The sequence below is a fragment of the Nicotiana tabacum genome, chromosome 14, assembly GCF_000715075.1.
Source record: "Nicotiana tabacum cultivar K326 chromosome 14, ASM71507v2, whole genome shotgun sequence".
Classification (NCBI taxonomy): Eukaryota; Viridiplantae; Streptophyta; class Magnoliopsida; order Solanales; family Solanaceae; genus Nicotiana; species Nicotiana tabacum.
Window position 1 is genome coordinate 49,296,984 of NC_134093.1, and position 11,985 is coordinate 49,308,968.

The window sequence follows — 11,985 nt, forward strand, 5'->3', positions numbered from 1 at the left end:
GCTAAGGATTGGAGATAAGACTAAGGAGGCCTAGAGTTATAATTTCTCCGATTGTCGGAATCCTTCCTTCTACGTCTCCTATAATATCGCCTAAGTATTCTCTATCGGTCGTGAGTACTTCGGGTGTCGTAATTCTATTTCGAGCAACTACCATAATTTACTAGACATATTCTTTCAAACTACGCTACCACTCACTAAGATCAGACCAAGGTTTCGTTATTCCTAATCCCACCTTTAGACCCTCCGTATTGATTCCTCACAAACATTAGGAGTGATGTTGTTCAACAACTACCTAAATGTGGACTCTTTTCCAAGCAATACACACTAAATATGCACAGTCAATTGATGGTCATTCAATCAACAACAATAAACACGTAGTTGAACAAGTAGAGAAATTCAACGGCTTAACTATATAAAAACAAAACAAGAATTTATCGAACAAAAGGTTCCATCAAAACCCTAAATAATAAATTTGCTATTCATAATAGTATGTAAAACTACAATACTAAAATTCATATCCAATAATGAAAAATTGAAAGAGGAAAGTGAAAAATTCGTAGAAGAATTCTCCGCTTTGCTCCTGGCGTGTTCTTGCCTTCTTAGATCGAATCTCCCCCTTCAAAAGTGAGTTTAAGGACTATTTATATGGTATAGGGTTTGCATGGGGCGAAATAATACAAGCCAACTTCGGAACAACCTTTTTAGGTTAGCTCGTTCATTCTCTCGTGCGCACGCGAGAGTGAACGAGCGAAATTCTTCTCCTTTTCTTTTCCTTCTAGGTCTCTCGTGCACTTCCATGCCTTTTTGCCTCAATCCATTGTTTTGTTCAAGCTCCCCTCAGCTAGCTTGTTCAGTCTCTTGTGTGCACACGAGAGTGAACGAGCAAATTTCTTCTTTTGTCTCTTGGTCCCTAATCAACTTGTTTTGCTCATCTTTCGTCCAACTCGCTCCTACACATAATAATGCATGTAATGAGCATAATTCATTACAAAAACTCATTTAACCTCCCGTATTCACACGCTATGAGATAAACGTACACTCGAAAAAATGCATTTTTTACGGTTTATCAATGATGTTATCTTCCTTTTCTTTTTTCTCCATGTTGTTTGATTAAAACCTGGTTTCTCAACTGAAGGTTCTAAATGCTTTACAAGGAAATAGTTTCTGAAAAGATAATTGTCATTTACTCATTAGTCCTTGTTTTAGTTAAGGTTGCAACCATATTCTGCCCAAAACCTTTTATTTTTTCCTCACTATTGTACTGTTACTTGAAGGATACAGCATCTTTGGGCGAATGGTAGTTGAGCCATTATATAGTCAAACAGTTTTGGTAAATAGATACACATTATATTTATTTTGCATCCATTACTACAAAGTAGTAGTGTGCGTTGTACTTAAAACAATCATTGTATTTGCAGTTTACGTTAGCAACATGGAGACAAAGTTCGATGAATTTGATTCACATAAAATTTCTTGCACAAATTCGCTGGCTGTTTTTTTTTTGGCTATTCGTTATTCCCATCAGAGTATGACTTCTTCGAAATGTTAGTACTTAATTCTTTACAATTGATTCGTTATCTTCTCGTTTACTATGAGCATTGATTCACACACTACATTATTACCATAAAAAGATAACAAAAATGCCATTATCCCAAATAGTTTTATTACAAAGAACAAAAAAAAGAGAGTATTAAATCCCAGAAAGCCTGTTGGAGAAGCATTCCTATATTCACAAACAATTGACAATTCCTTCTTCCCTAAAACATTCCTTTGCATAGGAGTATATAATATTAACAACAAAGACCAAGAAGAAGAAGAAACATCAAAAGCAAACAGACTTAAGGAAACATAAAATTTTTAAAAATAAAAAAGGAAAAACAGATAGCAATAATATGTGATAAAGAATAGTACTACAATTACTGCAACAACAACAACATCACATTGTGCCTTTATCTTTAGTTGCCTTCTTTAAGTACCTTTATTTTTTAACTTTGATTTTTGTAAGACCAAAGAAATTTTGTTTCTAAAGATGGGGTAGTATTAGTCTAACCAGATCTTCTACCCTCTCAACCTTTTGCTGACCAATGGCAGCACATCTTTAGTGTAGCTGACCAAGTCGTTTTATACTTCCAATCACATCAAAACGACATATGGGGCATTGGGTTTTGGGTGAAACATACTAAAAGCAAAGAAAACAAAAAATTTAAAAAATAAAGAAACCAGTCTTCAGTGTGTGTGATTGTGTGTGCACTTTATTCTGTTCAAATTCTTTACTTTGTTGCTGTTACTAAGTTCAAGAAAGAAGAGAAGGACCCCTCCTTTTACTTTCTCTCTCTCATTCTTTTTTTCTCTCTTTATTTCTTATATCTATTTTTGGCCTACATTGTCTTGTGCTTAACTTAAAGTAGTGTAGTTGTCCTCTATTCTTGGTCATTGTGTTTTTGGTTTCAAGCCCCCTTTTTCTTTCTTCTATATAGTGTAATCTTTGTGTTAAAAACAAGGGAATACCGATATAGCTGAAGAGTGGTTTTGGCCAAGAATGGAACAATATTTGTGCTTTTAGAGATTCACGTAATGCTTGAAAATTGAACTTCTCTTGTAATCAGAGCAAGATTTGAGGAGTGCCCATTTGCAATTTGCTAATTTCTGAGCTTTCTTGATTTCTGATCTTAATTTGTATGATTCTAAGTATAATTTGGGAAGTAGAAGGTGGGGGAGAATAGAAAGAAGGGTGCATGAAGGAATAGTGAAACAATGAGAGATGAAAATTCCAAGAAAAGCAAGGTGAATGAATTACTTGTGTTTAGCTTCTTCTTTTTTGTTTTGCTTTCATTTCTTGGAAATTGTAATTTTTAGAAATTCTTTTTTTTGCATTCCTCCAAGTTGACATTTTTTTGTTTCTGCTTTGATCGTCTGAAGCTCTCCTGGTCGAAGAAACTTGTCAGAAAGTGGTTCAATATTAAGGGCAAAACTGAAGAATTCCAGTCTGATGAAGTTGTTTATGGAGGTTGGATTTCCTCAACCTTTGTGCTTATTCTCTTTCTTCTCTTTTTCTTTGGTTAGTTTTTGTTAATTGGGGTTTTCTCCTTGGCAACTGCTAACAAATTTAGGTGAATCTTTTATTGTTTTCTCTTTTTCTGTTTCTTGTTTGCTTTGGAGGGGTGGGTGGTTAGATGGGAAATCTCATGTTTTGTCTTTCATGTCCTAAATTCTGGAAGGTTATATTTATCTGTCTGGAGCACATGTTGAAGTTTTTTGCCTTATAATGTGAAATTGTAAGGGTAATCACAAAATTTCTACAAGTCATAATTTATTCTTTTTCTCTATCTCCTACTGAAATCAATGGCTACATTTCCTAAAAAAATGCCACCAAGATAAAGTCAAATTCAATCATTTCTATTTCTGTTACTTAGAGTTTGGTTGATTTTACCAACTTTACCTACCCTTCAACTGTGATTTGAAGCATAAATGTGTGTCCTCCTTACTTTAGGTGGTGATGAGTGGAGAACGAGCACCTCGGAGAGGGAGCATTGCACAATTAAGAAAACCATAACAGGTTAGTGACAGGGTACTGGTGAATGTAAATGAAATATAACTCCCAATCTATATGTAAGTCTGTTCTATACTGATTAATTCATGTCACCTTGCCCCTCTCGAATAAGTAGAGAAATCAAATTCGAGTCGGAGTATGGAGCGTCCTCGACGAGGAAGAGCAGATCTTGATCACCCTCAGATTATAAATGTACACAACTACAGGTTTGTGCTCTTCATAAATCTCCAAGTCATTCCAGACTTTTCTTCTAAAGGGCTAAAAGCATGATTGTGTTTCCTTCTTGTTGATGCTCTCTTTATCCCTTCCTGGCACAGCGTTTTCGTAGCTACATGGAACGTGGGTGGAAAATCACCGTCGAGTAATTTGAATCTAGATGATTGGCTTCATTCAGCACCACCTGCAGATATCTATGTACTTGGGTATGAAGTTCTAGATTTGTCATTACGTATTCTTACAGGTTTTGTCCTTTTACAGTAGCTGACTGAAACAAAAATTTGCGTTTACACTCAGATTTCAAGAAATAGTTCCTCTAAATGCTGGTAATATTCTTGGCGCTGAAGACAATGGCCCTGCCAAGAAATGGCTATCTCTGATCCGGAAGACACTTAACAATGGTCCTGGTACTAGTGGAGGCAGCAGCTGCTATACTCCTTCTCCTGTCCCAGATCCAATTGCTGAGTGGAATGCTGACTTTGAGGGGTCAAGTAGACGCAAGGCATCATCCTTATTCCCTCGTCGTTCATTCCAGACTCCTCAATGCTGGAGAATGGAAAATGATCCATCCATCTCACAACCTCGCCTTGATAGACGATACAGCGTGTGTGATCGAGTAATTTTTGGACATAGACAGAGTGATTTTGATCCTAACATAAGATGGGGGCACAGACCTAGTGACTATGGTCCCAGGCCAAGTGACTATTCATCTAGTCACAGACCGAGCGATTATTCCTCTGGTCACAGACCAAGTGACTATTCCTCTGGTCACAGGCCAAGTGATTATTCATCTGGTCATAGGCCAAGTGACTACTCTTGGGGACAGAGGCCAAGTGATTTCTCCAGATGGGGCTCTTCAGACGAAGATTATGGTCCTGGAGATTCACCAAGTACTGTTTTGTATTCACCTGTGACGGGTGAAGATGGTAATAGATTGCCCAGAAATTCAAGATACTGTTTGGTAGCCAGTAAACAGATGGTTGGCATTTTTCTCACTGTATGGGTGCGAAGTGAGTTGAGGGAGCATGTCCGAAATATGAAAGTATCATGTGTTGGCAGAGGGTTGATGGGTTACCTTGGAAATAAGGTAATATTGATTGGAAAAGAATTGCTCTTTTTGGCTGAATTAAGTGTTTCTTCCTATTGATCTGGAAAAGTATACATTACTTAACGTGTTATTCCATGTGCGGTTTTGCAGGGATCTATTTCAGTAAGTATGCTGTTGCATCAGACAAGCTTTTGCTTTGTGTGCACTCACTTAACCTCTGGTCAGAAAGAAGGTGATGAATTACGCAGAAATGCAGATGTGATGGAGATCCTAAAGAAAACAAGGTTTCCGCGAGTAAATGGTGCGGATGAAGAGAAGTCCCCTGAAACTATTCTTGAACATGAGTAAGACCACCATTTACTCTGTACAAGTAACTGTAGTTGCTGTCTCCTAAATTCTGATGTTAAAATCAAGATCATTAAAGCGGGAAAATGGAATAAATAAAGTTTATATAATTAGTTCTGTAGAACATAAGGAACAAATTCTCTTGTTTTGTCGTGACAGTGAACAATGTGAATTTCTACTGTCCATTTGAGTTTATCTGAGATATGTAATATTTATGTTTTCTAAATGATTATCCTTTTTCTTTAGCCGAATTATTTGGCTCGGGGACCTGAATTATCGAATTGCACTCTCGTACCGTTCTGCCAAAGCACTTGTTGAGATGCAAAACTGGAGGGCATTGTTGGAAAATGACCAGGTATTTTCACAATTGGAGTAGAGTTTTTGTCCAACTTTTATTTTCTAAAATTCAGTTTGGAAATCATCATACGACAATTTTGAACTAATCTTGTTTGAGTTTCCTTGACAGCTGCGTATAGAACAGAGACGAGGTCGGGTTTTTGTGGGATGGAAGGAAGGAAAGATATATTTCCCACCGACATATAAATATTCAAGGAATTCAGATAGGTATTCAGGAGATGACATGCACCCAAAAGAGAAACGACGAACACCTGCATGGTACAAGATTTTCCTTTATAAATGTCAACTTCATTCATGAAATCTAAAAATAGCACATAGGCAGAAGTATTAAGATAAGTGAACAAGATAAATGCCGATGCATTCTTTATCAATAAAATGGTTAATTTATCTGTCTGAGACTAGAACTGATTTTTTCCCTGTCTTGTATAAAGGTGTGATCGGATATTGTGGCATGGAGGTGGGCTTCAACAATTATCTTATGTTCGTGGGGAGTCTAGATTTTCAGATCATAGACCCGTTTCCAGTGTGTTTTGGGCTGAAGTGGAGTCGGTCCCTAGCAGATTGAGGAAAAGCATGAGTTGTTCAAGCTCAAGAATTGAGGTGGAAGAGCTGTTGCCATACTCACACGGTTATACAGAACTCTGCTTCTTTTGATGGAGAATGGATGATACCGAACCTCAGCTTTTGGTATGCTCCCTATTTCTTTCTAGGAACATTTTTATATTCACGACTGCTTTTATTTATGTGGATGTAATTTTCTATCTCTACATGGAATGGTTGATTTGGTAAATAAAGTACTCCTCTCGGTTACATTTTGGCATGAAGCGGCTTATGAAGAAAGAAAAGCTCAGTTCTTTTTCTTCCGAACTTCTTAACTGATCTTTATCACTCTGTGGAGAAAGTTAACCATCCATAAAATGTTTGTTTGTTATAAGTTATGCAGATTCTTCATAGGATTCTTATCCAATAGCAAATTAATTTCTTGTTTTTAGCATATGTTTTGAATCTGCTGTAGATACTAGTACTATTTCTTGATATCGTGTCCCTTGGTCTCTCCGGATTTGTCTTTACCTCTGAATTTTCATTTGGACCTACTATTGCATGGTCCTTATCATGCTTCTCTTTTGGTCCCCAGATTCAGGCGGGAATCACTTTGACTAACCTCAAACCTGAAGGGTGCTTGGGACCGTCCTTATCCCACTAACCGAAAAAGGTTAGTCCTTTTCTTGATTCTGCAAGTTTTACCTTCACTTTTTCTAAAAAAATATCCGTCCTCTTTCTTTGGCCAGGTGTATATTCAAAATTTTGATGACTTAACTTAACTTGAAGCAACGTGGAGGAGGACTATACATTCTTTCGTTGCAAATGAACATTTTCAGTAGAACTTAGGAGCATAACTCGATCGACTGTTTGATTAACAAACTCCCACTGGCAGTGTCTCTTTTGGCATGGTTATCATCTTTCTTCTGTTGTGATAAGGTAATTCACTTCAGTTTTATATCTCTAGAGAAATTATTAGCTGGTTTATAACCATCATCTATACTTATGTGTGATTAGCTGTAGTTATGATGTTTTTGGTTACTAAATGTGTACCTCTTTTTTCAATTTATTTGCAGGATGAACTAGACCAAGATCAGTTAAAAAGGACTGCCAAGTGGGAAAATGACAATGATTTTTGTTCCAAGATTCTTTTATTAGTTAAGAATAGGATAGAGAGATTCAATGACAAGAAGAGCATGAGGACATGAGTGAAAAATAATCATGTTTGAGTTTTCCCTTTTTGTTTTTAATGAAATGAAGAGAGATTCTGAATCATCTGATGTATACTCAATTGCAAACGTGATAGTAAAAGATTTATTAATTGAAACACCTCCACTGTCTTTTGCCAATGATTTACCTGAAAGTCGCTTTTCTTGGGTTACTCCCTTAGCCCTGTTGTCTGCTATTTTTTTGTTTTTTTTTTCTTTCTCTGTAAGGTTAAAGATAAAGTAATAGACAAATTTTACAGAGATAACAGTTAAAGTCATATTGGGAGGGAAAGCATGATTCAAATTCAGAAATACTTTATTCTTGGAAGGATACCGTTCACATTCTTCTTTTTTATTGTCTGTAATAGCAAATTTTCAGTTTTTGTTTACCACTTAGCTGTGTCAGAACCAAAGACTTTAGCTTTACAGATTCCAGTGTCTGCTACTGCTAGGGATAATTCTGTAGTTGGATTTATCTCTTGCTAAGAGAGTTACAAGAGAGTGCTCCATTTTTGGTTGGACGGAGGTTAAATATTTAGTAGAAAGCCTAAGGTAAAAGAGATTGTGGCAAGTGGCAGATTACTGAGCTATGCTTTGAATACAAGGTTTTGAACCCCTTGATTACTGAGCTATATTTTGCGCTATTTTATGCAGATTCAAAATATGATATATATAGAGGCAGAAAACGGATTCCATCAATCCAATGATTGAATACAAGTGAAAGTTCGAAACAAGGTTGATTGAGACGGTCAATTGCACGAGAGGAGAGGAAAAAAACCAGAAACTTCTAGTTTAATTCTTGCACATTCTTTAGACCGGTATTAAATTTACAGTCTTATTTTTTTCTTTCTTTTTACTATTTCAAATTATGGATTTTAGGAGGATGAGTGGTTGGGCTGCAGCAAAATACTTACCTTGTATGGTTTTATGTGATGAAAGCTTACATAAACCAAGCAAGGGAAGATATTGGGCGAATATTAAAAGGAAAAGTAACAGCTCCTATTATATGACTTCTTTAACGGTCCTAAAGATTTGATATGACTTATTATGACTGTGAGGACCCTAAAGATGTGACATACCTTTGCTTTACTGGATTTAGAATTTACAAAAGTTGGGTCAGAAGAAAATTGGTTGGTTAGGACTTAGGACTTAGGAACAAGACAATTTAGTTAGTAAACCTAGTTTGCTGTTCCTATTTGTGACATTTCCATAATGTGACAATTATCAATTATGGCCTATTAATAGTAAGTCAAAGGTTACGTTGAAGAAGATGTAGGTTTAGTCACTTATACTTCATATGTAAGGGAAGTTATATTATTTTCAAATCCATATAACGTGTGAAAGTTGCAATAAACATCTCATCATTACAAGAAAAATTAATCCAAAATCCTTTGCAAATAATTAACTCAAAATTATGGACTTATAAATATTCAATTTTCTAGAAATGACAAATAGGGCCGGGATGGATGACATCTTACTCCGCAAAGATTTTGACCTGCCCTATTTCCTGCTTAAATGTGTTTTTTTTTTGCTTCTCTCCACTCTCTTTTTAATTCCCATGTCCCAGCTCCATTCTTTACAGTCTTTATTTATGGAATTTCTTCTTTTCCTTTTAACTCTTCTCAAATACAAGTTCAGACAATATTTAACCAAGTGTTAAAAGATGGCCAAAACTACTCATCTCGCTTTAAGGCAGTGAAACACTAAACAAAAATCCTGCAGACTCTTTGCTTCTCTTTGCCGCTTTAGACAGGGAATATCTCTGGATAAAAGGCTTGTTTTCTTGATTATGTCCTTGTCTGTGTATTTCACTTTTTTATGGGGCTGGAAGTTGATAGATAATGGACAGGTAAAAGAAAATTTAAGGTGTTGAAAAAAAAATAATCTAAAGGGGTAACATAAAAAAGAAAAAAAAAAGACAAGTTGCAGATTTTTTGCTGCAGAAGTACAGGATAATGGGAGAAGTCATGATTTAGAGTAAGACTCTTTTTCTTTTTCTAATAAGACACGTCTATTTCAGTTTTGTAATTTTGCAGCAAAGAGTGCTCGACATAAAACAGAAAAACTAATACTATCATTTGTTTTAATAAATTACTTTTTCTTTTCATGAGTTCTGAGAGAGCACTAACGTTGGTATTCATACTTTTAATGAATGGGACATTGCTTCAAATTCTAATGGCATTTGGACAGTCCACACTTCCATTTGCTTTGTTTCTGGGACCAGAACCATGCCACACATTTACAAATAACCTCCAAATCCATCTTTTAAGTTTGTTTCCTGTGTTCATATATATGGGAAGATGGCGGAGGCAAGAATTTCGCTTAGGATTTAATGTAAATTATATATATATATATAAAGCAATTTTAACCTATATAGATAGTATAATTTTTGTATGCATGACATAATTTTTCAAAGAGAAATATTCAATTGACCACCATTTACTGTATAACTACGCTACTGCATGACGAAAATGACATAAGTAAGAATTTTAATGAGACGATTAAAAAAATGTAAGAATATCACAATAGAGATTTGAGTCTGTGACCTAAGAGAACTTTTGAGCCACTCCGTCTCTACACTAGAAGCTTTCTTAATGTCAACATTAGGATTCAACAATTTATACGTACACAAAAGAAATCATTTTTATCCTATATTTGCAAAAGTATATTTTTCGGAGGAAAGAATTCAATTAAACTATTTCGAAGCATGTAGCTCCGCCCTGTTCATATATTGATTTCGTAGCAGGAACCATCTTGTCACTTATTGATTAACAAGTTGTATGGTTAAAGGAAAAGGAAAAGAAAAGTTCTATGGCAGGGGTGTATTTTTTTATTTTTTTTTGAATGTCAAGTGGCAATGGAGTTTTGTCTCGAAATTGGCTAGAGTACAACTAGGGGTTATTTCAATCACAATTCTTTCACTGATGATGATGTGATTGAAGGGAAAAAAGAATTACTCATTATTTGAGACATCTCTAAGAGATCCCTGTCTGTGCGGCTCTTTTCCTCTCTATATATTTGGAGTCCGAACCAAAATGATGCAATATTGGACTCAACACACAAAAATAAGTGGAAAAAAAAGTTGATACCATTTTTATATATAACGCATGTTTTTCATGCGCTATACCTTAACGGTCAGTTGCTCCGTTAAAGTATAACGCATGAAATACATGCGCTATGCTTATTATTTGTTGACCCATAATAATTGATGAGTATAGTATAGCTCGTGTATTATATGCGATATACGTACAACGCATATAATACATGCGCTATATATACCAATTGCCATTCCCTCGCATTGGATATTTGCTTACTTAAGATACAACATTCGTTCTTCAACAAATTATTCTGAAAAATTCATTCTTCAACATCCTTTGTATCACTTCATATTCATTAATATTTTTTGAACTTTACTAGAATGTCTGAAGAGCGAAAAATTAGGGTTGCATTATATCGGGGTGGTGAGGTTGTGGTAGAGAATAACTCAATACATTACAGTTGTTCTCCACAGAGTATTGTTAAGTTGCCACATGCACATTGGAGTACGACAAATTGGTATCTTTGTTTTGTAAAAGAATGAGTGTGAGTAAGCGTTTCGTAATATTAAGGTAACCGGAAGATATCCTTATTCGCTTACTCTGCAAAGGATTGCTTATTATGACGAGTTTAACATCGAAGATGATGAAACTCTACAAGATATTTTGAGGATATGGCAGATGCACATAGTGAGGAAGATGACAGTAATTATGACAACAATGCTGATGAGTCTGGAGATGATACACCCTTCCCTAATGAGAGCGACAATGAGGAACCACACTTCACAGATGAGAGTAAGAATGAGCAACATGATTTGACGAGGGAGCATGATGCCACAACTGAGCATGCTCCGTATATGCAAACTCCACCTACCGTTAGACCCACAGTGTACGAGTCCCGTATGCCCTTTCATTCAAAGGAGATTCCCTACCTTGATCACTTGCCCAATATGCCGGATGTGGATGCCCTCACAAGGGATCTTGACGATATTCATACAATAATGTGGGATGAATCTAGACCAACAGAGCTCTGTAAGAATATGCTTTTTGGTGAGAAGTCACGCCTTAGCAAGGCGGTGCGAATTTCCAGCATAAAAAACTTTCAAGAGATCAAGGTTATTGAGTCATCTAAGCAAATATATAAGGTTGTTTGTCGTAGATGGGACCACGGTTGTAAGTGGATGATGCGTGCGAGAAAGTTGAAAACTAATATGTGGATCGTGGGAAAATACATTAGCAAGCAAACTTGTGATATGGACACATTCAATGGGAATCATTTTAACTTAAATGTTGATTTGATTGCCCTTGTCTTGATTTCACATATTTAATCGTCCATAAGGTATAAGGTGAAAAAGTGTATAACATCAGTTGTGTAGGTATATGGGTATACCATTACTAAAAGAAAGGCATTTCTCGGGCGTAAACGTGCGTTTGAGATTGTTTATGCAACTGGGATAAGTCATTTGCGGCTCTACCGAGGTACATGGCTACTTTGCAACACTTTAACCCCGGTACAGTTGTTGAATAGAAGCACGATCAGAGTCCTAACTTATCAGAATACATATTCAGATATGTGTTCTAGGCATTTAAACCATCCATGGATGGTTTTGTTCATTGTCGGCTGGTGATCTCCTTAGACGGCACACATGTATATGGAAAGTATGATATAAAGATATTGATTGTCGT

The 11,985-nt window shown here is 36.0% G+C and overlaps 1 protein-coding gene across 1 annotated transcript; it reads left to right on the forward strand.

Annotated features, from left to right (window-relative positions):
* The first annotated feature begins 1,812 nt into the window (after nucleotides 1-1,812).
* LOC107825205 (type IV inositol polyphosphate 5-phosphatase 7) lies at nucleotides 1,813-7,405 on the forward strand. The gene is made up of 13 exons (XM_016652031.2): nucleotides 1,813-2,784; nucleotides 2,920-3,007; nucleotides 3,491-3,556; nucleotides 3,666-3,756; nucleotides 3,868-3,972; nucleotides 4,064-4,853; nucleotides 4,965-5,158; nucleotides 5,406-5,514; nucleotides 5,626-5,774; nucleotides 5,948-6,203; nucleotides 6,652-6,729; nucleotides 6,806-6,995; nucleotides 7,133-7,405. Exons 1-10 carry the CDS (start codon nucleotides 2,755-2,757, stop codon nucleotides 6,168-6,170), a joined length of 1,845 nt encoding a protein of 614 aa, XP_016507517.2. The 5' UTR covers nucleotides 1,813-2,754; the 3' UTR covers nucleotides 6,171-6,203; nucleotides 6,652-6,729; nucleotides 6,806-6,995; nucleotides 7,133-7,405.
* The last annotated feature ends 4,580 nt before the right edge of the window (nucleotides 7,406-11,985 follow it).

Excerpts from the sequence above, each read along its gene's own strand:
- LOC107825205 (XM_016652031.2), top strand. The coding sequence starts at position 2,755 with ATGAGAGATGAAAATTCCAAGAAAAGCAAG. Across the intron at positions 2,785-2,919 it reads AAAATTCCAAGAAAAGCAAG|CTCTCCTGGTCGAAGAAACT; the intron begins GTGAATGAATTA and ends GATCGTCTGAAG. Across the intron at positions 5,775-5,947 it reads AAACGACGAACACCTGCATG|GTGTGATCGGATATTGTGGC; the intron begins GTACAAGATTTT and ends TCTTGTATAAAG.